Raw genomic sequence first — 25,313 nt, 5'->3', positions numbered from 1 at the left:
GGCTGCTGCAGGCGACGCTGAAGACGAAGCTGAATCTGGACCAGGCGACAATGATGATGAAGGTGAAGCTGCTGCTGCAGGCGTGGGTGAAGCTGCTGCTGCAGGCGTGGGTGAAGCTGCTGCTGCAGGCATGGGTGAAGCTGCTGCTGCAGGCGATGTGGGTGAAGCTGCTGCTGCAGGTGATGTGGGTGAAGCTGCTGCTGCAGGCAGTGGCATAGGAGCCGGAGGTGGTGAAGCAGGTGAAGAAGCAGGTTGCTGGATGGGCTCCTCGGGCCCTCCAGCAGAGACAGGAGGCCGGAGCGGTCCTTCGGACCCTCCAGCGGAGACAGGAGGCCGGAGCGGTCCCTCGGGCCCTCCAGCAGAGACAGGAGGCCGGAGTGGTCCCTCGGACCTTCCAGCAGAGACAGGAGGCTGGAGCGGTCCCTCGGACCCTCCAGCAGAGACGAGGACGGGCTGGCCGGGCTCTCTAGAACCCCCAGCGGAAACAGTCACTGAACCAGCAGGCACAGGGGCCCCTGGCACACACATGGCTGACTGCAGCTGCGCGGAGCACTGACCCTGCTCAGGCAGCGACAGCCGGGTGCAGTCCTCAGCTGGGTTCTTAGCCTCCAGGGGTCCAGAGTGGGCTGAGGGCTGAAACTCAGCCTCTGGGGGGGGGCCTGAAGTGTGTCACAGTCTCTGAAATGGCCAGCTTTTGAGGACTGATAACAATAATGTGTGGTTTGTCTCTCTGCTTAGGATTAGAGGTTGTAGAACAGTTCTGTATGGGTTGAATAGACATAGCTTGCTGTACCGGAGGAGTAGGTGAAGATGATGGCTGAATAGGTAGCTGAGCTGAGGGCGACTGAAGAAAAGGTTGGGAAAATAATGGTGGTGAAGTTGGAGACTGAGCTGACGATAAGGCTGATGATTCCTCTACCAACTGAGCTATTGACTGGGCAATGGACTGTAACATAGTTTGTAATAAGTCTGGCTGTGACTGTAACTGGGCTATGGGTAGTGAGGCTGAATGTGATGGAGGTGACGGCTGGGCTTCTGGCTGGGCAGCTAACTGAGCTTCTAGCTGGGCAGCTAACTCAAAAAACACAGCCCCGGTATAAGCAGTCACAAGGTCTGGCGAAACAGAAAGAGTGTCTTTTCCACTCACCACACCCGGCAACTCAGAAGTCTCGGGACCCGGCTGTGGCGATGGACGTCGGCGGCGTGAATGTCGCTTCCTTCTCGGGGATAGCTCCGACCGGCCGGGTAATTCCACATCTGGCGGGCCAGCCACAGATTCCCCGGCAGGCCGGGCCGCAAATTCCCCGGCGGGCAATGCAAAACATTCACCGCTGGGCTGGGTCGGGAAGCGGTAGCAGCTGGAGGGTGAAGATGGAGTTCGTTCAGAATGAAGTCCTGTGCGAGCGGGTGAAGAGAGTCCAGTAGCCAGGGGTGAGCAGAGAGTAATTGCTGTAGCCTGGCTTCTACAGCGTGGTGAAATTCCTCTCCCTCACGTTCGAGCCACAGGTTAACCAACCAATCGGTGGCCGCGTTACAGGACGCACTCGATGACGCAGACTGGGGCATGTTCAGAAACAGCTCCGACGATGACGTCAACGTGTTTACGGAAGCGGTTGTGGGATTCATCGGGAAACTAGCGGATGATACCGTGGAGACAAAGACTATCACAACGTTTCCCAACCAGAAGCCGTGGGTGGATAAAACCATCCGCAACGCTCTGAGATCCCGCACCGCTGCCTACAACACGGGACTCATGACGGGGGACATGGACCCGTACAAACCCGCGTCATATAACGTGCGGAGGGCGGTGAAAGAGGCGAAGCAGCGCTACGGGAGGAAACTAGAGTCACAACTCCAACAGAGTGACTCTAGGAGCCTGTGGCGGGGACTAAGGACAATAACGGACTATAAAGCACCAACAACCGGTATGACGAACGCGGCCGTGACTCTGGCAGACGAGCTGAACACTTTCTATGCTCGCTTCGAGGCTGCAGCTAAGGTCTCCAACAATGCTAGTGTTGGCGGCGCTAACGGCTGCAGACAGGAAGATACTGCCAGCACCGGAAACGTGCTCGTCATCTCCGAGCATGAAGTAAGGAGAGCCTTCAAGAGAGTGAACACCAGGAAAGCAGCAGGACCAGACGCCATCCCAGGTCGTATCCTAAGAGACTGCGCATACCAGCTAGCTCCTGTGTTCACTGAGATATTCAACATCTCTTTATCTCAGTCGGTGATCCCCACATGCTTCAAAGAGTCCATCATTGTTCCTGTCCCGAAGAAACCCCACCCTGCTTCTCTCAATGACTATCGCCCTGTAGCCCTCACCTCAGTAGTGATGAAGTGCTTTGAACGCCTGGTCAGAGACTTCATCATTTCTTCACTACCAGACACACTGGACCCACTACAGTTCGCTTACCGTCCAAATCGTTCCACAGACGATGCCATCTCTCATCTCCTCCACACATCACTCACTCACTTGGACACTAGAAGGGGGAATTATGTTAAAATGCTCTTCATAGACTACAGCTCTGCATTTAACACCATAATTCCCTCCACACTCACCACCAAGCTGGAGCATCTGGGACTCAGCTCATCTATGTGTCAGTGGATCTCCAACTTCCTAACTGGCAGACCACAGGCAGTAAGGATGGGCGGACATGTCTCAGCCTCCACCACTCTCAGCACTGGAGCCCCCCAGGGGTGTGTTCTGAGCCCCCTGCTGTACTCTTTGTACACATATGACTGTGTGGCCACTACCAGCTCCACCACCATAATCAAGTTTGCTGACAACACCGTCGTGGTGGGCCTGATCTCTGATAACAACGAGACGGCCTACCTGAAGGAGATTAGGAATCTGGAGAACTGGTGCCAGAGGAACAACCTCCTTCTAAACGTCAGTAAGACAAAGGAGCTGATAGTGGACTTCAGCACTAAGCAGGAGAGGAACTACCAGACCCCCGTCATCAACGAGTGCCCAGTGGAGAGAGTGGACAGCTTCAAATACCTCGGAGTTCACATTACGCAGGACCTGTCATGGTCCTGTCACATCAACACCGTGGTGAAAAAGGCCCGACAGCGTCTCTACCACCTCAGACGCTTGAGAGACTTCCAACTGCCCTCCAAGGTGCTCAGGAACTTTTACTCGTGCACCATAGAGAGCATCCTGGCGGGAAACATCTTAACCTGGTTCGGGAACAGCACCATGCAGGACAGACGAGCTCTACAGAGGGTTGTGCGGTCAGCTGAGCGCACCATCCGCTCCGAGCTCCCTGACCTGCACTCAATCTACAGCAGGCGGTGCCGGACCAAGGCCAGGAAGATCGTGAAGGACCTCAGCCATCCCAACAACAGACTGTTCTCTCTGCTGAGGTCAGGAAAGCGATTCCGCTCCCTGAAGACCAACACAGAGAGACTGAGGAGGAGCTTCTTCCCGCAGGCGATACGGTCTCTCAATCACACCACCACACAGTACTGACCCACACATATGGTTCTTACACACACACTGGACTTTCTGGACATTGTTTTTGCACAACACTGGTCACTATATTCTTCATTTCCGGTTAATACTTGTACAGCTGCTGTGATTGTGTATATATTTATTTATATTTAGATTTCTTCATACATTCTTATATAGTTCTATATTATGTATTTTGTTGTACAGTTATTTTATTTTCAACTTTAATTTATATATTTTATCTTATTCCTTCCCAGTTAAATTTACCCTTCATTCTAATTTGTGTTGTACAGTTATTTCATTTTTAACCTTAATTTATATTTTATTCCTTCTTAGTTAAATTTACCCTTTTTAATTTTTCATATTTATTTCCTATCTTATTCATAGCCTTTTCCTTTTTTGTTTTCTTTAGGTCACGAGCAGTTGTCCAAGCATTTCACTACATATCGTACTGTGTATGACTGTGTACGTGACAAATAAAATTTGAATTTGAATTTGATTTGAAACAGAGTCAGTTAATTCCTCCCGAAACTCCTGGGAAGGTGCGGATGCTGCTGGGTCCATGTTTGGTCGGCTCGTACTGTCATGGCTGGGGCAGCAGTCGTGTTGTGGAATGAAAAGGACCCAAAATGCAGGCAGCTGACTGATGAAGAGTGTGATGTTTATTTACAAGGTGGGATAGTGGCAAGCAAGCAGTGAGGCATGACAAAACTGAAGAAAAATAAAACTGGGAGAACTAAATAACAAAACTGAGAGCATACAAAAGGGGTGCGCGGCAGAGAGACGCAGAGACAGGAACGAAACACCATGGAACACAGAAATGCAGACGAAGGCAGACGAGCCGACAACGAACACAGACCGACACCCACTAAATATACACACACAAGGTAATCGGGTAATCACACACAGGAGGGAAGAACAGCTGATCCTAATACACATGATGACTGGAGGACACAAGCTGAACACAATGACAACAGACAGAGACCTTCAGAATAAAACAGGAAATCTAGAACACGAACCGGACACAAGGGGGGAGGACACAGAATACCAAAATCAGAATAACTAGAACAGAGGAAAATAATCATAAAACACAAAACGCTGGGTCAACGACCCAGCACCATGACAATAGGACCTGCTCAAAGGAACACACAATGGTAAGTATAACCAAACTACATAAACAAATGAAAGATCCAAATCAATTAATGATGAAGTGACATTTAGCTTTAAGTACATTTACACAGATGAAATGAATATAACCAATGCTACCACAAACAGACCTGGGATAGTATGTAGAGCCAAGGTTACATGTGCTGTGTTTACATTAAAGCATTATGATAGACTGTAAGATAACAGAACACAAAATAACAATATATGCAAGTGATGAATGGCAAATGAATTCTGTCCTAGCCACTTTGTCACAGTCACTCATACTTACAGACATATCCTGTCCAAGGCAACAATATTTTAAGGTCCGTATCAGCTTAGAACGATAACATTACGGCATCACTTTCCACCATTTTTTCTTTCCCAAAGTAGTCAAACCCATATTACAAAGCAGCCACTAGAAGGAGCTCTAGGACAGTTTACAACCGTAATATTCAGTTTAAGTTATAAAAGGCAGAACAGGCACGTTTATTTCATTCCTTTCTTTGTTATTAATATTTGCATTTGAACTGCAAATAAAAGTCAAGACAATAAATTCTATGTTTTAATAAAGTCAATGAGTAATTCTGTTAATCAATGTAAAAGAACTGTTATTATAAGTTTATTACAACTAAGCAGCCTTGCGTGACTTCTTCGAAGTCCTGTCATTCTACTCATTATACTTGCCTCTTCCAGAACATCGTGCATATACTACATCACCAGCATACATGAACTGCCCCTACACATCAGGAATTCGGCAACCAAACATGCAACACCCATACATGTTAAGCACCTGAAGGTTCTTATCGAGGTCACATATTTTGATGTTGCCTAGCACCCACCTACTATTACCGGGCTAAATTTACCCATTTGGTTAAATGGTCAAATGACCAACCTGTTTGTGTATCAGGCTGTAAGCTTGTTTACTGCAACATGGGCGGCTGACTCACTGCTGCCCCTGCTGGACGTCACAGGAACTGCAGCTTCGTGTTTCAGCTGATTATTTATACTACAGCAGGATCATTTAAATTAAATAGTTATATTTAAAGTACTTTTAATCTTAAAATAAATTAAAACATCTATGTTTTAAGTGTTTCCAGTACGATAATAAGACTGTTTTTAATGTTTAAATGTGTTTAGGTCACTGATTTTAAATCTTTATGAATCGTGTTGTGGGTTCATCCATCCATCCATCCATCCATTCACTTCCGTTTATGCTTTTCAGGGTTGCGGGGGGCGCTGGAGCCTATCCCAGCTGCCATAGGGTGAGAGGCGGGGTACCCCCTGGACAGGTCGCCAGTCTGTCGCAGGTGGTGTGAAGTGCAACTGCTATTGCATCATCTGTAGATCTGCGCGGACCTCTCTGTTAACCCACGGCTTCTGGTTAGGGTAAGTTTGTACAACAGCCTGCAGTACGACGTCATTGATGCATTTAAGAATACTCAGCATAATTGTTGGTGTTGTTGTTTGCGGCAGTCCGGAAGACTTCCCAGTCTGTGATGCTAAAGCAATGACGCATAAAGTCTGACAATAAACTTTTTACTGGGGAAAAAAGTTTCAATCAATCAATCAATCAATCAATCAATCAATCAATCAATCAATCAATCAAGGCTTTATTCAGCACATGCAGGTTGGCCTGCAGTGAAATGGGACCCCCCCCCCCCCCCCCGACCTTACACACACAACACAGACATCACATGGGGATACAGGTTGGAGATCGGTTGCAGTACAGAAATGTACACTACAATGGGAAAGTACAACAGCTCCCTGACCTGCACTCAATCTACAGCAGGCGGTGCTGGACCAAGGCCAGGAAGATGGTGAAGGACCTCAGCCATCCCAACAACAGACTGTTCTCTCTGCTGAGGTCAGGAAAGCGATTCCGCTCCCTGAAGACCAACACAGAGAGACTGAGGAGGAGCTTCTTCCCGCAGGCGATATGGTCTCTCAATCACACCACCACACAGTACTGACCCACACATATGGTTCTTACACACACTGGACATTCTGGACATTGTTTTCACTTCATCACTTAAATCACTTTAAGCATATTTGCACTGCACAAGACATAATGTGGATTGCACAACACTGGTCACTATATTCTTCATTTCCAGTTAATACTTGTACAGCTGCTGTTATTGTGTATATATTTATTTATATTTATATTTCTTCATACATTCTTATATAGTTCGATATTGTGTATTTTGTTGTACAGTTATTTTATTTTCAACTTTAATTTATATATTTTATCTTATTCTTTCCCAGTTAAATTTACCCTTCATTCTAATTTGTGTTGTACAGTTATTTCATTTTTAACCTTAATTTATATTTTATTCCTTCCTAGTTAAATTTACCCTTTTTAATTTTTCATATTTATTTCCTATCTTATTCATAGCCTTTTCCTTTTTTGTTTTCTTTAGGTCACGAGCAGTTGTCCAAGCATTTCACTACATATCGTACTGTGTATGACTGTGTACGTGACAAATAAAATTTGAATTTGAATTTGATTTGAATTTGATTTGAAAAAGAGACCTCTACCCATGCTGAGCTCCTGGGAGGACAGCATGAGAACAGGACGCAAAAAAACTCCTCTTCACAAAAAGCACATAAATGTCCACAGCACAACATTATAGAGCACGTGACCAGCAACAGGGTTGGGTAGGGTATGAGGAGTAATCCGAGGCAAACACAGCAGCCATCCTGCCCAGCGCAACCATTCCCGCGTGGGCCCAGACTCGCCATGTTCTCCAGGAGGGAACAAACATCGAAGGCGTTTGGAAAGGGAGGGGGGATGAGTGAGTGCCTATCAGTGTATGTGTGTCCAGAGTTCAGCTGAGACAGTGTCCTTCGCCCTGCCAGCCTAAGTAAACAGTCCTCCAGCCAACCCAGGTGGCCTTGCATGGGATGGGAAGAACAGTCTAAGCACAGTCGTTATCAGGGTGTTGTTGTTCAGCTCCAGACTTGAGCCCACAGCTGGCACTGAAGGGATAGCCGCATTATGATGGTGCTTTTTTCTTCTTTAGTGCGAACAACTCATGAGACTTTCAAGCTGTTTTTAACAGTCCGACACTGGTCTCTCACTGGTTTCAATCCCAGTGTCAGCCTTGTGGGGGTTTGAACAGCTGGTTCCACTTTCTTAATTCTTCGATAAGCCAGGGCCAAGCCAGCTCCGATAAGCCAGAACCCTGTTACTATGGTTCAGAATAGGTAGATATCTTCAGCGTCTTCCATCGACAGTCCCGCCAGACACACGATTCTCCATTGCTGCCACCCGTCCATCGTGTATCTGGCAGGGAAAGTACCTCCAGGAAACTCAGGCTCTCCCGAGCCCAGACTTCTCGTTGAGAAAAGGGTGTCAATAGCATTCAGGGACCAGTTGATTGAATCCATAATTCTCTTTTAGGTTTTAGAGAACAGACTGTGGGCGAGTGTTCAGGGGAAAGTAACACAAAAAACACGAGACTAGATGAGGGCATAAGAGCTAAGCAGGGAAACTAAGGGAGAGGAGGAGAGGAGAAAAGTGCGACCACCTTCGCCGAGAGCCAAGAGAGAACACCTTGTGATTTTATGACATCATGTTATAAGACATTAAATTATTATCAACAACATTATCAGATTCTCTCCATATCATGTGTATTTATGGTTGTAAGTGGCTTACAGTCACATTTATTATTATTAAAGATAAATACGCTCAAGTTCATTCAGAATAAGTTGTTTTTGTATTTATTATATCTAGTATTAAGTCTTAATATCTAATGTGTGTTCAGTCATATCTTCGATATAAAAGTCTTCACTGAGCGTTTGATGATGTCAAATGATCTCAGGTCTCATGACCTGCTGTTGGACAAACTGAGCTTTGACTCTGAATGCTTCACACTTGTCACACTTTTAATTTCAGTTTGTGTCCCTGATGTTTGTCGTCTGCACTGTGGATGTCTGATTTCGTTTTTCAAAGTTTAGCCTGCAGATGTGTTACAGTGTGTGTGTGTGCGTGTGTGTGTGTGTGTGTGTGTGCGTGTGTGTGTGTGTGTGTCTGTGTCAAGAGGTGTCGTCATATGATCAGCTGAGGTTCTCAGTTCAGTTTCGCTCATCTCATCATTGAGCTGCAGACACACATCGGGTGAGTTTTTACTGTTTTTCACTGAATTTTAATCTCATTTATAAACTTTAAATTTAAACAAATTAGTTTTTAAATCTAATCTGAGCTTTGAATGAAGCCTCTGTCGCACACAACATATCACACAGCGCTCACTGAGTTGTCTTTATTTAACTTCATACTGCGGACAGGCTTTTATTCTGAAGGCACATAAACAGTAAATTATTTTTTTAGCCTGGCTGACTTTTATTTGGAAAGTCTTTTATTGTAAATATTTTTGCAGATTGAGGTTTAAATTTAGTGAGAGTTTAGTCTGTGGGTGTGGTGACAGACCAGCAGCTGACACTGAACCATGTTCATCTCATATGTTTCAAAGTAAAAGACACTTCAGCAGCTGGACATCCTCAAATCTGATCATTTATAATTGGAGCAAAAATCAAGCTTAATCTCTTTGAAATTGTGAGTTGTGTCAACAAAAAATACATTTTCTTTTATGGGTTTTTAAAAAAATTTTTAATTAAAAAACAAACCAAATACTTATGGAAAAAATAACAATACACATTCAAGAGAAAACTTTAAAGTAGTTATTCTAATTTTTGATTTTTACTTTATTTTGTTTATTATTTTACAGCAGGGGTGCCAGAAGCTTTATAGCTTCTAAAATGATCAGGTCCAAATGATCTGCCTACTTTAAAAAATGCTCAATACATAGTTATACATATATTTAATTAAACAATATATGTCATGTGATCTGCCCATGATACCTTTGTGAGCTGCGGGTGGATCGACAGACTCGGAGGTGTTTGTGGATTTATTATCATTGTTTTTCTAATAATTATATTTTTTCATATCAGTTTGATGATGTTGATGTTCTTTTGCCTCAAAGTATTTCTAAATTTATGTTTAAATATTAAAGACTTACTGTGGCTGGCCAGGCAAAATATTTTACTTCTGATATATTATAGCTTTTTCATAAATATATTGGGGGTTTTCCTGAAAAAATATGTTGCTTTAAAATATTTCCAGCTTCTTGCTTTAATAGGAATTTACTATTTATTTATTAAGATATCTTTTTCAAATTTCTCATTATATTGAATTATAAAACCTTCATTTTGTTTGTCTAAAATGTGTTATCACAAAATCTGGTTCTAAAGATTTGTTAAGTGAAAAGTTTTTTTAATCTGAAAACTTTTGTCTTTTTCATGCTTTTATTATCAAAGTATTATATATGCACTATATTTTTCTAAAATATTTTATTCATTACTTCAAGTATTTCTAGAATATCCTTACATTTTAACAAGTTATACAACTTAAAAAAAAGAAAACCTTGTTACTAAAAGCAGAGAACCAACAACGAAACCCTGAAGAACCACTGCCACCTCATATGACTGTTTGATTGATTGTTTTTTTGATTGATTGAGTGATTCCTTTAGTGTCATGGAGCATAAGCTGGATCTTTCCCGTCTAACGGATGAAGAGGCCAAACATGTTTGGGAAGTGATTCAACGAGATTTCAACCTCCGCAAGAAAGAAGAAGAGAGACTCAGGTACTCGTTCCCACACTCAGAGTTTTCATGTACAAATATCAGAAACATTACTAAAGTTTCAGGGTGTTTTTCAAACTGAAGCTGAAATATCAGCATTAATAATAGCACACAGAAAATTCTTGCTGCAGAAATACAACAAAATAAATAAAAAAATGCTTTGAAGCTTCTACACATTTTAATGGAAGTTTGAATATTGTTTGTATTCAGTGTTATTAAAAATTGGGCAAAAAACGGGCAAATCAAAAATCAATCAATGTACAAAGAATCAGAGAGTGAATTAAGTCCTTTTAAAAACTGATTAAGCATCAGATATGTTGTCAGGTTAGTGAAACAAAAGTAAACACAGTAAAAACAAACAAACTGAAATGATCTTCAGACATTCCCTCAGTGAATTTTGAGCTGTTTTTGGCATGCTTTCCTCTCAGAGTTGCTATTTTTAAGTCTTGGATCAGGGGACTCCAGGCCTCGAGGGCCAGTGTCCTGCAGGTTTTAGATCTCACCCTGGGTCAACACACCTAAATCAAATGATTAGTTCATTAACAGGCTTCTGGAGAACCCCAAGACATGTTGAGGAGGTCATTTAGCTATTTAAATCAGCTGTGTTGGATCAAGGACACATCTAAAACCTGCAGGACACCGGCCCTCGAGGCCTGGAGTCCACTACCTGTATCTTAGATAAACCCCAGACTTTCCCAGACTTTCTCTCTGTGACTCTGAAGCTAAACTTTGTGTGAGTCCTGGAGTTTGAACTGTTTTCGTTCATGTGAAGTTTGCAGGAATTCCAGCGTGAAAGACGTTGTTGTTGTTGCACTCGATCACGCCCCGGTCACACGGAGTTGCCTCACAAAGACGCTCTGTGTCTCCTCCAAACACTCCAACTCCCATCAGCCCCCGGGGGGAGGGAGCAGCCTCACAGGGACTCATGACTGGAGAGAAATCATCAGGAACATGTTGTCATCTTCATCCTTTAACAAGCATACAAAACAAACCGAGAAATCAATAAAAACTGATCAGAATTCAACATTTAAAACTATGAAAGAAGCCAAAATGAAATCTGTAAGAAGACTTTTTTTATACTGTGGACTGATAAACTGGACAGGTGAGGAGTTCAGACTCTTGGGAGGGATTTGGACTAGAGTTCAAAAGGAGCACACTGCCAGCTCCTACCAGGAGGAGCAGGCCTGATGTAGATCCGGGACAGCAGGAGAGATTAGATCCTTGGGCTGGCCTGGGAAGGCCTCTGTGTTACTCCAGATAAGCTAGTGGTTGGTGGTTGCAGAGAGGGAGGTCTCTCTCCATTCCTGTCCCTGTGACCCATTGCCAGATAAACAGATCTGACTTGCAGTTGTGGTCGTCACATACTCTGAAGGTTTTTGTGGCTCAGCCCCTCCATGGTTCTCAGTCTGAGGCTGGTGGGCCTCCATGTGGACATTACTAAAGGGATGGATCACAAGAAGCAGGGAGAACACACGATTCATTCAGAGCCAATTATTGAGGGGCTGTGGGTGAGTCACAGATTGGTCATTTATCTTCTTTATGACTGCTGTTCCCTCTCTTCTCTGTGAAAATGTAAAGAACCGAAGTCTCACGTTGTTTTTTTTATCAGTTTAATAATTAATACCTTCATCCAACAGTCCATGGTAGCTCCATCTCCAGAGGGAATCAGCTCCTTGGTTCTGGTTCGTCTTCCTTTGTTTTTTATTCTACCTGTCAGCGAGGTTCAAGGTTTCTATAAGATCACCTGGAGTGGAATTTGAGTTGTTGTTTGCACCTTGTGATCTGGACCTTTGGATATTTGGCATCAGCCGACCTTTCCCGTTTTTGTGGAGCATGCTGCTGAGGTTTGATCCTTTGGTGCTTTACTCTGATCACGAGCCTGATTGAATAAAGATAGGCACAAACCAAACATAGCCAAACATCTCAAACAGAGATTTACCTACTCTTTGTCCTGGAAAGCAAATCCATCACCACACTGTTCTTGAGAAACGAAATGTCAATGCCTTTGTTTCTAGTGTTTGATCTTCCAGATCTTCATCATCAGGTCTTCCTTCAGATCCTCAAAATTCCTCAAGAAGTTCTCTGTTATGGTTTTAGTTGTTTGTGCATTCCTTGGATTGGTCAGAGTGTTCTAATTTTATGAAATCTATGTTCATTTGTTATATTTGTTAAGTTTCCAAACCTCAAGGTCTCTACTCCATGATAAACTCGGGGACTATCTTTTCATGTCTTTTGCAGTGAGCTGAAGAATAAGATTGAGAAGGAGGACTCAAAACGAGAACTGCTGGGCTCTCAGAGCAACTTGTCCGACTCGCTTTGTATCCGCTGCCTGCAGCCCTTCAAGTTCCTGGTGAACAGCAAACGCCAGTGTCTGGACTGTCGCATGTACACCTGCAAGTCCTGCAGCCGCTACAACAAGAAGGAGCACGGCTGGGTGTGCGACAACTGCCGCATGAACAGGTGAGCCTCCGGCAGCGGAGAGCACTGCGTCAGCGTAAGCTCAGAGTTATTTGGTGGTCATGGTAGTTTCTTTTATGGTAGATGTTTATTATATTCTCTATATTCTGCACTTGTGTTGTTCAGGGTGCTCAAGATCGGGACTCTGGGCTGGTACCATGACAACGTGAGAAACCGTTTCAAACGCTTTGGTAGTGCCAAAGTGATGAGGTCATTGTACAAGAGGCTGAACGGAGAAGGTGAGTTTGCCTTATGTTAAAGAATTCAGAGATAATGAGTCAACTGTGAGCTTTTTAGGGTTTTATTGAAGTTACACGCTAACAGACAACTTGTGTTGGTGCTTCAGGTGGGCGTGATGATGACACGCAGAGTATGCCGGATGTCCACAGTCGTGAGTTTCTTAAATGTTTTACTATTAATAGATTTTAATTGGAAATTTTCTTCCCATTTACCATGCTATTTATATGTTACTGTCAAATATTAGTTCATTCTCTCTTTTTAAGTCCACCCTCAAAACTCATCTGTTTAAAATTGCCTATTCTTAAATTTCTGTATGTTTTAACTTTTATCTTCTATTTTTACCATTGTGTATATTTCCAGTTTTTATCTGTTGTACAGTGTCCTTGGGTGCTTTGAAAGGCGCTATTTAAATAAAATGTATTATTATTATTATTATTATTAAATGTTCCTGGTAATTAGGGTTAGGGGTTAGTATGTAATGTAAATATGTAAGAAAAATTGTGTATGTTTCTTTTCCGTGTCCTGTGTACTGTTTGTTTGTATATTTGTCTTTTTGGCTGCTGTTACAACCAAATTTCCCCTTGTGGGACAATTAAAGGATTATTCTATTCTATTCTATTCTAATTATGGGCAAAGGTTCAAATTAATCATGTAAAGGTAACAGCTGCTGGTCCAAAGCTAAGACTCACCAAACGTCACCGGGACTTAGCCAATCAAAAGAACATACGCTCAAAGGCTTAGAGTAGAGAGTAGAGTACCAGAAAGTACAACGACTACCAGAAAATTAGAGGTCATCCAGGTCTTTAAGACATTCCTGCAGTTTAACAACCGTATTTTCCGCACTATAAGGGGCACTTAAAATCGTTTATTTTCTCAACAATCAACAGTGTGCCTTATAATCCGGTGCACCTTATATATGAATTCTGGTTGTGCTTACTGACCTCAAACCCATTTTATGTTGTACACAGCACTCAAAAATCTGTCAAAAGTGTTTTAGTGGCGATCATGGCTCAAGAGTTGGGAGTTCGCCTTGTAATCGGAAGGTTGCCAGTTGGAGCCCCGGCTCGGACAGTCTCGGTCGTTGTGTCCTTGGGGACACTACACCTGTTGCCTACTGGTGGTAGTCAGAGGGCCCGGTGGCGCCAGTGTCCGGCAGCCTCGCCGGGTGGATGACTGCTTGTGTAAAGCGCTTTGGGGTCCTTAGGGACTAGTAAAGCGCTATACAAATACAGGCCATTTTAGTATGACTTTGGTAAGCTACGAAGCCACACCGCTTGATGTATTACAGCTACAGTAGTCAGGAGCCTCACGGGGTAATCTGGGTCCAAAACTACAGTAATTGGTGTGTGTTATCTGGCTTATAGATAATGTTGTGTGTGATCTGCATAGCAGTGAAAATACATGTCTATTCACACGTACAGTGGGATGCAAAAGTTTAGGCAAACTTGTTAATAGTCATTATTTTCCTGTATAAATCGTTGGTTGTTACAATAAAAAAAATGTCTGTTAAACATATCATATAGGAGACACACACAGTGATATTTGAGAAGTGAGATTAAGTTTATTGGATTTACAGAAAGTGTGCAATAATCATTTAAACAAAATCAGGCAGGTGCATAAATTTGGGCACTGTTGTCATTTTATTGATTCCAAAACCTGTAGAACTAATTATTGTAACTGAAATTGGCTCGGTAAGCTCAGTGACCCCTGACCTACATACACAGGTGAATCCAATAATGAGAAAGAGTATTTAAGGGGGTCAATTATAAGTTTCCCTCATCTTTCAATTTTCTCTGAAGAGTAGCAACATGGGGGTCTCAAAACAACTCACAAATGACCGGAAGACAAAGATTGTTCACCATCATGGTTTAGGGGAAGGATACAGAAAGCTGCCTCAGAGATTTAAGCTGTCTGTCTCCACAGTTAGGAACATATTGAGACAATGGAAGACCACAGGCTCAGTTCAAATTAAGGCTCAAAGTGGCAGACCAAAAAAAATCTCGGATAGACAGAAGCAACGGTGAGAACAGTCAGAGTCGACCCACAGACCTGCACCAAAGACCTGCAACATCATCTTGCAGCAGATGGAGTCACTGTGCATCGTTCAACCATTCGGCACACTTTACACAAGGAGATGCTGTATGTGAGAGTGATGCAGAGGAAGCCTTTTCTCCGCCCAAAGCACAAACAGAGCCGCTTGAAGTTTGCTAAAGCACATTTGGACAAGCCAGCTTCATTCTGGAATAAGGTGCTGTGGACTGATGAAACTAAAACAGAGTTATTTGGGCATAACAAAGGCCGTTATGCATGGAGGAAAAAGAGCACAGCATTCCCAGAAAAACACCTGCTGCCTACAGTAACATATGGTGGTGGTTCCATCATGCTGTGGGGCTGTGTGGCCAGTGCAGGGACTGGGAATCTTGTCAAAGTTGAGGGACACATGGATTCCACTCACTATCAGCAGATTCTGAAGACCAATGTCCAGGAATCAGTGACAAAGCTGAAGCTGCGCCGGGGCTGGATCTTTCAACGAGACAACGAAATACTGCTCAAAATCCACTAAGGCATTCATGCAGAGGAACAAGTACAACGTTCTGGAACGGCCATCTCAGTCCAGACCTGAATATTATTGAAAATCTGTGGTGTGAGTTATAGAGAGCTGTCCATGCTCGGAAGCCATCAAACCTGAATGAACTAGAGAAAAGAGGAATGGTCCAAAATACCTTCAACCACAATCCAGACTCTGATTGTTGGACAACATCTTCCACCCCATGCATGAGACTCTGACAGCACTGAGCAGCTCCTTCACTGGCTGCAGCACCCACGATGTGGAACGGAGAGATTTCACAGGTCTTTCCTCCCCACTGCTGTCAGACTCCACAACAAAGACTTCAACTGATTAAACACATCCACACATGTGCAATAGCAATAACACTAAGTACAATACTCTTTCTGGCATCGTTGTATTATACTCATATTGTATATAGCATTTGTATTCTATTTTATTCGATTGTATATAGTATTTTATTTTAATTTATTTTCTTCTATTCTATTGTGTACAGTATCTTATGAATATATTATTCCACTGTTTTTTTCTTCTAATTTTTCTATGCAACTTTGCACTGTCCACTGCTGTAACAAAACAAATTTCCCACGCGTGGGACTAATAAAGGTTATCTTATCTTATGTTATTGGAACCTGCAGGAAGCGTTTAGAGGCTGTAATTTCTGCAAAAGGTGGATCTACTAAATATTGATTTCATTTCTTTTTTTGTGGTGCCCAAACTTATGCACCTGCCTGGTTTTGTTTAAACAATTATTGCACACTTTCTGTAAATCCAATAAACTTCATTTCACTTCTCAAATATCACTGTGTGTGTCTCCTATATGATATGTTTAACTGACATTTTTATTGTAACAACCAACGATTTATACAGGAAAATAATGACTATTAACAAGTTTGCCCAAACTTTTGCATCCCACTGTATACTGTGAATAGATTTGGTCCTAGTAAAGAACCTTGTGGAACTCCATAGTTAACCATGTGGTATGCATACAAATGTGTACACATTAATAATGATTTGCTTTTTTATAAAGCACTGTTCAAAATTAGCTGTGGAATCAAATGGTTCAAAAGGAGCATCATCTAAAACTAAAACTGGACAGAATAATGACAAAACATGTTGCATTTTCAGACGCGTATAATGGCAATGAGGATGATCAAGGAGAATTCGAGGGTCAGCGCTACAAAGTGGTAATAAACATAAAAGTGATAAAGATGTGATTCTACATCTGTTTTATGAAATAATCCACATTCAGGCGTAACGTGATGTGTTTTCAGATGAGGAAGAACAAACGTCTGCTGTCTGTTCATCCTATGGACTTTGACAATGAGGATTATCTGCCTCACTCACGGCGTCCGTCTGTACAGGTAAGTCAAAGTTATGAAAAGCAAACATACAAAAGAGATCTAAAACCATGTGTGTAACTTTGGATTCACAGCAGCAGCAGGATGATCGGTACTATAGGAATGACGTGGACTACGACCATTACAGCCACAGAGGAAACCGCAGGAAGAGCCTGGACCGATATGCCATGAGACCTGGTCAGTATACCAGCATACCAGTCTTCCAGCAACATGATGCAGGTCCCAAAATACACAACCAATTTCACATGTCCAACAAAATAAACTGTTTAAACCACTGTGGTCTATATGGGGGTTACTGGGGCCCACAGAATCTGTCCACCATGATTTACCTTCCCACAGAAAACTTCTGGGAGTAACCCTATGGAAATGCGGGAATTAATGGAAATGCTGTTTGTCCTGTAGCTGTTTTCACTGGGGCTCCACCTGCTGTCTATTGGAGGAATCACAGCTTTTGTTTCACAGATTTATCACATCAAACAGATGCCTTCAAAACAAGCCTGTGAGACTGGATAACTAATTGCAAATTTTACTTATTATCAGGTTTAGAAAAAATTTCTACTTTGGATGTCCGACATGCTGCTTTTTATTTCCAACATGTACATTTACCTGAATGTTTTTACCTACCTGTCCATCTTTGTAGATCTGCATCCACCTGGGTGTTTTTGTGTGTCCATGTTTACCTGTGTTTGTTATCAGATGACAACGGAGAGAATCGGATGGTCCGGACTCGCTCTCTGTCCAAGATTACCTCGTCGGTGGCTCGGCAGCAGTACATTGACACATCAGACGAGGAGGAGTACCAGAGGTACCCGCAGATGTACCAACAACCACCCCACCGCCGAAGGGGCAGTAGAACCTCCTCCCAGGAGAACCTGGGACAAGCCCCGCCGGTAAGGACAATCAACCAGTCACTTTAAGTTAAATTTTGGTGGCATAAACATTGGATTTTCTTCTCTTGATTCTTGGAAAACCTGTTTTAATTCTATGTTTTGCCTTTTTTTCTTCTTCATGGTATTTTGTACAAAAAGTTTCAGTCCGTATAATCTCAGCCATAAAGAACCAGGAGATATTGTTAACTGACACGGAGTCTTTTTGTCATACAAAATCATCTCCTTGGTGTTCATGTTGATTTTACATTGCAGATAAATGAACTGAGCAAACGAATGTTGGCCATCGAGAGTCTGCTGAGCCGCCTGGAGGAAAAGATTACACCTGGTGTAAACGAGGTGAGATGCGATGATGATGTGGGATAATGTGAGATCATTTCCTGAAACCAGTCGGTACAAACATTCTGTAACTTTGTTTTACAGCAGGCATCAAATCCATCAGCTCAGAATGAGGAGGAGAAACTGAGAAGGAAGCTTAGTGAGCTGGCGGGGAACCTGAGCGATAAGGGCCCGTCATCGGACGACGAAGCTGGGAAGAAGTCCTTTTCCGTGGGTAAAGGTTTGGCCGGACTGAAGGGTGGCCCAGCAATCGCTCTGAACTCCCGGAAGAACAAAGAACTGAGCTCATCCAGTGATGAGATGCCCACTGAGGCTCAAAAGGTAGGAAGACTGATTCAGTCCACTGTTTACAGAATTAATTGAATTCCAACCCATAAATCCAGAGAATGGGAACCTGGAGGTTTCTCAGACCACCAGTGGATCCGATGTTATAAAAAGCTTACTTTTGGATCAGTGCACAATCATTTAATGGCGAATTCGTTTTTAACATTGTTTTCAAAGAACAAAATAAAGTCTAAAAGGTTTTTTAACTCTTTATTTTGTCCGATGTCTCATAAACATCCAGGTTCCCACGTGTGATACATTCAGTGCTTCTACAGCATGGCTTGGCTTCTCCCCAAAAACGCTGTTTTACTCCATCTATAACGGGTCTGAACACCATGTTTCTTGTTCATTCTCATGTTTTTGTCCTCATCCACTCCTGAAAATACTGAACGTTTCTCTAAACTTCTCATTGGTTTTCTTATTCCATCTGTGACAAAAAAATAATAATGAGAAATGAGGTGTGGTTCCTGTCCTAGTAAATCCACATCTACAGACTAGATGTCCAGTGACCTCCTGATGGAGGAGAACTCTTTCTGATGCATCACGGACTAGTCCTCACTAACCTGCTGCCTCCTGCATTGACTAACAGCCGTCTGTTAGGTTACTGTTACTGTGAAGCTCAGCAGCTACCTGCCTGGACCACATGACCCCTCACCTGTACAGGTGTTCACCTAAAAACTAAACCTCTGCTCAGTCATGTGACACCAAACAGAAGGAGAAATCTGTAAAAGCACTGAGTGTTGGGAAACCTCTTCGTCTGCCTCTGAATCATAGCTGGGGAATCAGCAGCATGGTTTTTAACACTGTAGTCAGGTCTGTCTGAAACACATGCCACCATTTTAGGAACAAAAGGTGTGCACCACATTTAAAAGTAGAAAGTTTTTTTTATGTGAAGTCAGACACAAGAAATGCTGTGGTGCTGTGGGGCATCCAGCCCGGTAGCTGCTGCAGGATGGGATGTTGTTTTCCAGCTGCTAACATCTGTCCCTCTACATGGCTTTCAGAGATCGACTGCCGCCGCCCTCTGTGACCTCACCACTGAGGTCCTGAGAACCATTAATGCCACAGAAAACGCTATGGTCGAGTACGGCCTCTCAGAGCCGATCGACAGGTCCCACTTAGTAGGCACTGACGTAAAGCAGGCCGATGATGCGTTCAGGGAACTTGAGGAAAATGTAAGCCTCCAACATGAACTGCACACCTCATTGTCCCTGAAACCCAACCCTCTACCTCGTCCGAAGCATGACGGAAATGTCTGGACTGGCTTTAACCTTCCCGGCTGTTGTGTGTCCGTCCATCAGCGACAGGGCTGGTGTCGGTCAAACACACTGGGTCCAGTCTCAGTCCAGTTTGAGTCCAGTTACAGCAGTTCTAGATTTAGGAAAAGGTTACGTGATCATTTGAAACATGCCCCAGAACAGTTGGTAAAACCAGGTCGATGCTCATTATTGTTCAATAGCCTTAAAGCTATCAGTAAAAATGACCCGTTAGGAGAATGTGTACAATATAAGGGATTTGTTCTAGTTTCATCATCAGGTCATAATGTCATGACTGAACTCTACATCCTCTGATGAGACCAGGTCTTCTCCTGTTACCTGTTCAGTGATTGAGTCAGTCAGAGAACCAGTGTGTTTCACTGATGCTCAGGCCTGTCTTCATCATCATCACCATCATTCTCAGTGGTCTGGAGGCGTGTCAGCTGACCCAGGGGTCTGTCCTGTTACCTGTTTAGGTGTACATCACGGCCGGTCAGTCCTACGAGCTGGAGTCGAAGCTGCGGCGGCTCGAGCAGAGTGCCAAGAATCAGTTTGGAGGGGCGACGGACTCGGAACTGTCTGAGCTTGAGGACGTGGTGGCACTGACCGCCGCCAGAGTCCAGAGTGCTGAGAGCGAGGTGGGTCAATGGCTCTGGATGGACATGGTCATGTTTACGCGGTGTCTAGGAACAAAATGGCTGATGCTGGAATAAACACAAATTTCTTACTTACAGGAAGCTTTTCAAGTCTTCCTGTTTTTAATAAGCAAACTCAACAGTTTCCCTTCATGTTTGTTCCATCTGCAGGTCTCTGATATTGAGAGTAAAATCGCTGCTCTGAGCGCCGCCGGATCCAAGAAGAAGGTCAGTGTGTGAGGAAATGATGTCAAGGTTACATTAACGTGTGCTCACTCACAGGAACAAATAAAAAAGTTATCGGGCTTCAGCTGTTAGACGGTCATCACTTTTCTAGTGTAACCTTTTTGAAGGGAAACTCAGAGCATAGACTGGACTGAGTTACTGAAGAGAAATAATGGCACTGGATATCGGTACCCATCCCTAATTTTAACATGGGAGTATATGAGGACTGAGTCACTGCTGGAGCCTCTAGTGGACACCAGAGGAACTGCAGGTTTTGGTTTTCAGAGGTAGACGGTTGACTGGATGCCATGTTAGCTGCATGGAAACAGTTTCTTTCTAACATCACTCAGGACTAAGTTAAAAACTTCCATGTTTCTTTGCAGGTTTCAGGAACTCAGAGAAAAAAGTCGACTCAGGATTTTCAGAGTAAGAAACACACTCACGTTGCTTTCTGCACGTTTAAAGTGAAGAAGCTGAAACATGTTACAGTCACGTTCCAGGCCATGACATTACAAAGTTGTGATGCGTGTTCATTAACAGCGAAGAACCGTGTTAATGAGCATTTCTTGTTTCAGAAGCTAACGGCACTCAGTGGAAATCCAGCAACATGTTCTGAAGCAGAAACAGACCTTCAGCAGCTGCTGCTTGCTCCTCTTCGTCATGAAGCCTTCATCATAGAGCAACTCAAAGAGCAACTTTTATCTGTAACTGCTGCTGCTTATGTGTTAGAAACATAACCCATGATTACAGCTGGTAGATTTAGACAAAATATGAGAAAACGTGAAAAAGTACGTACCAAACTAAATGAGTATTCAAATGTACAGTCATTACAATATTTTTTGAAGCTCAGAGGCAGCTGGAGAGAATTACATGGGAATGAAGTAACATGAAAATGTTTAAAAATGTATAAATCCAAAATATTTCGTTTTAACACTGACAAAGTTTCGGCTTGTCTCAGCAACGCAAAGCCCCCAGCATCCGACATCAGCATGGAGGAGAGGAAGGCACTCACATCACTTAGTGATGACAACAAAATCATCATCCTTCCGGCAGACAAGGGCAGGTGCACAGTATTGCTAAACCAGAAAGACTGTCATGAGAAAATTTTGTTACTACTCAGTGACAAAAATACTTATGAGCCCCTGAAACGAGGCCCATGAAGTGGACTGTCTGTCTGAAGCAGTTAGAACAAGACAATGCTATGGACTTGATCTCATACCACAGGCTGTACCCAGGGTAATCAACACCAAGTCTGTATGGTTTACCGAAGATACATGAACAGGATGCACCTTTAAGACCGATTGTCTGTATGATCAACTCGGTCACCTATAACAACCCAAAGTTTCTGACTTCGATCCTCAACCCGCTGGTAGGCAGCTCTGAACACCACATCCAGAACACCTTGGAGTTTGTTGAGAAGGTGAGAGATGTCATTATGGAGGCAGATGAAACCATGGTCTCGTACGATGTTACATCTCTTTTCACTTGCATCCCAGTCACGGAAGCGTTGGCGGTAGTAAGAGATTACAGGATGACACCAACCTTAGCAACAGGACCACTCTCAGCATCAGGGATCATATTTTCCACATATTTCACATACAAGGGTCAGTGTGCCATGGGTTCCCCAGTTTCACCCGCTGTGGCCAATTTGTACATGGAAGAAGTGGAAAAGAGGGCTTTGCTATCCTACCCTGAAACACCACCAAGTCATTGGTTCAGGCATGTGGATGACACCTGGGTGAAAATCAAATTTCAGGACGTACCACAATTCATGTATCACATTAACTCGGTGGACCGACACATCAAATTCACCAGGGAGGATATGAAAAGTGGCAGGTTAGCCTTCTTAGACTGTGACATTTCCATCAGTAATGGGGGACATCTAAAAGCTAAAGTGTACCGGAAACCTACGCGTAGGGATCAGTATGGCGCGATATGGCAGCCTCGCTTCTGTCAGTCTGCCCCAGGGCAGCTGTAGCTACAACTGTAGCTGCCTCCACCAGTGTGTGAATGTGAGAGTGAATGAATAGTGGCATTGTAAAGCGCTTTGGGTGCCTTGAAAAGCGCTATATAAATCCAATCCATTATCTAAGGTTTGACTCTCATCATCCACTGGAGCACAAACTGGGTGTCATCAGGACGCTACAACACAGAGCGAACACCATCCCCACAGACACAGCAGTCAGGGAAGCAGAAGAACATCACATCAAGAAGGCGCTGAGTAGATGTGGTTATCCTAGCTGGACATTTGTCAAAGCTGGGACGGCACCGAAAGAAAGCTCCAGCCAATCCAGGAGAGAAGGGCAATCAGTGCCTAAGCAAAAACCTGTAGTGATCCCGTACGTGTCAGGAGTATCAGAACAACTGAGACACTTTTTTTCTAAACACCGGGCCTCTGTGGCTTTTAAACCCCAAAACATGCTGCACCAAAAATTGGTCCACCCCAACGATCGGTCCCCCAACTCAAACAGAGTAACATAGTGTACGCTGTTAAGTGCCAGGAGGATTGCCAGGACTTATACATCGTGGAAACCAGACACCCTCTGGCGAAGCGGATGGCACAACACTGAAGAGCCACCTCGTCAGGGCAAGACTCTGCAGTCTAGTCACACCTACAGGCCAGTGGACACTCTTTCAATGATGAGGATGTACAGATCCTGGACAGGGAGGAACGCTGGTTTGAGGGCGGAGTCAAGGAGGCCATTTACGTGAAAAGGGAAAGACCATCTCTGAATTGAGGAGGGGCCTAAGGGTCACCATCTTACAATGCTGTGATTGCAGCCATTCCCCAATTCTCTGTGAATGGTACTAATGGCCATTGATCAGTGGGCTTTGATCAATGCTCATGAGTATTTGCATATTAATGATCAAGGAACTGACTTCCCAGCCCATTGTTCCTTCAGTGGGCTGGTTTCAGTCATTATGCAAATGTCCTGTTTATAAGATTGAAACCTGCAGTCAGCTGAGACTGAAGAAGTCACTTGGATGAAACATTTCTCCCACTGAAAAAGTCCAGATGAACAGAATCAACTTTTGGTGACTGACAGAAGACAGATATAAAAACTTTATTTCAAAATAAAATCTATTAACTTTAAAACCATTTCTAAACTTAATCTCCTCTGACGCAATTTGATTGGCTCAGACAGACAATTCACTTTTTACTTTTATGTTTAATTCTGGCACCACTGAGCTTCTATAGACTTTGGTCAGCTGTTTATTAAACTTGTGTTTGTATCACTGCTGATACGATCAATAAATTTTAAAATCAAACCCTGTTCTTATTTGATCCATGTATTGATTTTATGGATGAATGGTACTGATCATCAGAACTGATCACATTTAGAGTTTAACATATTTAGTTTCTTTGATTATTGATAACATTGATCTGCATTTGCCTTTATGATCCATAAAACATCAAATCAATTCTGCATTTTTAACTTATTTCATATATTCATGAGAAAATTACAGGATTCTTTACCATCAGTGTGTTCAGCCTTGAGATTACTGAAGCAGTCCATCCTCTGACCAGCAGGGGGCGATAATTCCTGCAAAGGAGGGTGGATTCTACATAAAGGAGAAGTGGACTATCTAATCCATAGAGGGCACTTTGTAGCTCCTTTTATACGAGCTCACAGTGTGTCCAAGTACTTAGAGTGTCTAGTTACTGGCTAATGACATCAGGCAAACCCATGAAACACTCCAAATTCACTCAGCTCCAATAAAAGTGTTAAATGTACACACGTCATGAAAAAGAGCATTTACGAGCTAAGTTAGAGGCTAGCAGAAAGTTAGCTAGCTAGCTTGTAAAGATGAAGATGAACCATGTTGTGACTGAAGGACTTCTACAAACATGAAACATACAGATGTGTACAGACTGGTAGAGCTTTGGACGTAAACACAGGTGAAAAACTAACCAGCATGTGAACTTTTTTTATTTACGAACTTTACTGTTTGTTCAGCTCATGTTTGATTTCTTCACACAACAAACTGTGTGTGTTTTTATTTCCAGTCTCACAGTCTGGCAGAGGCAGAGTGTATGCATTGATGAAAGGACCTAAAATGCAGACACAAAGAACATGGAAGAAAACTTGAATATTAACAAAAAGCAGGCTGTTTAATATAAAAAAGGTGGAAAAACAAAAATCAGATACACACAGGGGAGAAACTAAATGCTAAACACGCAACGAAAAAACAAAACTTAGAATGTCGTAAAAACCTGAACACAGAAAAAAACCCGTAGACACGGAAACATGAGGAGAAACAACAGACGACATGACAATGAATGAGCAGAAACACACAGACTAAATACACACAGGGGTGATTAGGGGAAGTGGAAACACATGGGGAAACAGCTGACACAAAATAAAGCATAACTCAAAACGCTGGGTCGAAAGACCCAGGATCGTGACATCCAGTTTCGTGCCAAAAACTGTTGCCCCATTTATGAGAGCGCGCAAAGGAGGAGGAGCCACTTGCCCAGCTCCGTTTCTGTATGCTACTTGTCACTGATCTGCAGCCGTTGCAATAAAGCACTTTAATGGTAATTTAGTGACATTGTAATGTGCCGTGCGGAAGACTATTTACCCTAAACTGTGCACTGCAAAAACCTGCCGGGAACAGTTTGAAGAGGAGGTTGAATGGAGACATAAGGATGGGTTCCAGAGTTTGACAGACATAATAATCATTTGTTATTGTCACACTATATAAGCTTTATGGCCCGATGAGGGTCATCCTTTGTGTGAAGACAGATGTTTGATTTAACACAGAGGTCCACCGCTGTAACTTG

The 25,313-nt window shown here is 43.2% G+C and overlaps 1 protein-coding gene across 4 annotated transcripts; it reads left to right on the top strand.

The window, feature by feature from the left end:
• Positions 1–8,609: 8,609 nt before the first annotated feature.
• On the top strand, positions 8,610–23,802 carry mlpha (melanophilin a). 4 transcript variants are annotated; one of them, XM_086263562.1, is made up of 16 exons: positions 8,610–8,717; positions 10,115–10,240; positions 12,476–12,697; positions 12,821–12,933; positions 13,041–13,085; positions 16,629–16,687; positions 16,775–16,864; positions 16,936–17,038; positions 17,558–17,751; positions 18,004–18,087; positions 18,172–18,408; positions 19,416–19,586; positions 20,144–20,305; positions 20,474–20,530; positions 20,911–20,953; positions 21,106–23,802. In XM_086263562.1, the coding sequence occupies exons 2-16, from the start codon at positions 10,131–10,133 to the stop codon at positions 21,141–21,143; spliced, it is 1,728 nt and encodes a 575-aa protein (XP_086119688.1). In that variant the 5' UTR covers positions 8,610–8,717; positions 10,115–10,130; the 3' UTR covers positions 21,144–23,802. The 4 variants fall into 4 exon arrangements, with proteins under 4 accessions (XP_086119688.1, XP_086119686.1, XP_086119689.1 ...); XM_086263560.1 differs by having other exon boundaries at positions 21,103–23,802; XM_086263561.1 differs by having other exon boundaries at positions 8,690–8,717; positions 10,127–10,240; positions 21,103–23,802.
• Positions 23,803–25,313: the final 1,511 nt, after the last annotated feature.

Source organism: Aulonocara sp. 'chitande type north' Nkhata Bay, linkage group LG15, assembly GCF_057382095.1.
Source record: "Aulonocara sp. 'chitande type north' Nkhata Bay isolate Kocher_YH1m ecotype deep benthic linkage group LG15, A_spYH_male_GT1.1, whole genome shotgun sequence".
Classification (NCBI taxonomy): Eukaryota; Metazoa; Chordata; class Actinopteri; order Cichliformes; family Cichlidae; genus Aulonocara; species Aulonocara sp. 'chitande type north' Nkhata Bay.
This window is presented reverse-complemented; position numbering and strand designations above follow the sequence as displayed.

Bases quoted from the DNA above. Each gene is read 5' to 3' on its own strand.
- mlpha (XM_086263560.1), top strand. From the start codon at position 10,131: ATGGAGCATAAGCTGGATCTTTCCCGTCTAACGGATGAAGAGGCCAAA. The intron at 10,241-12,475 runs GTACTCGTTCCC...TGTCTTTTGCAG, and splicing joins AAAGAAGAAGAGAGACTCAG to TGAGCTGAAGAATAAGATTG. The intron at 16,688-16,774 runs GTAATAAACATA...ATGTGTTTTCAG, and splicing joins AGGGTCAGCGCTACAAAGTG to ATGAGGAAGAACAAACGTCT.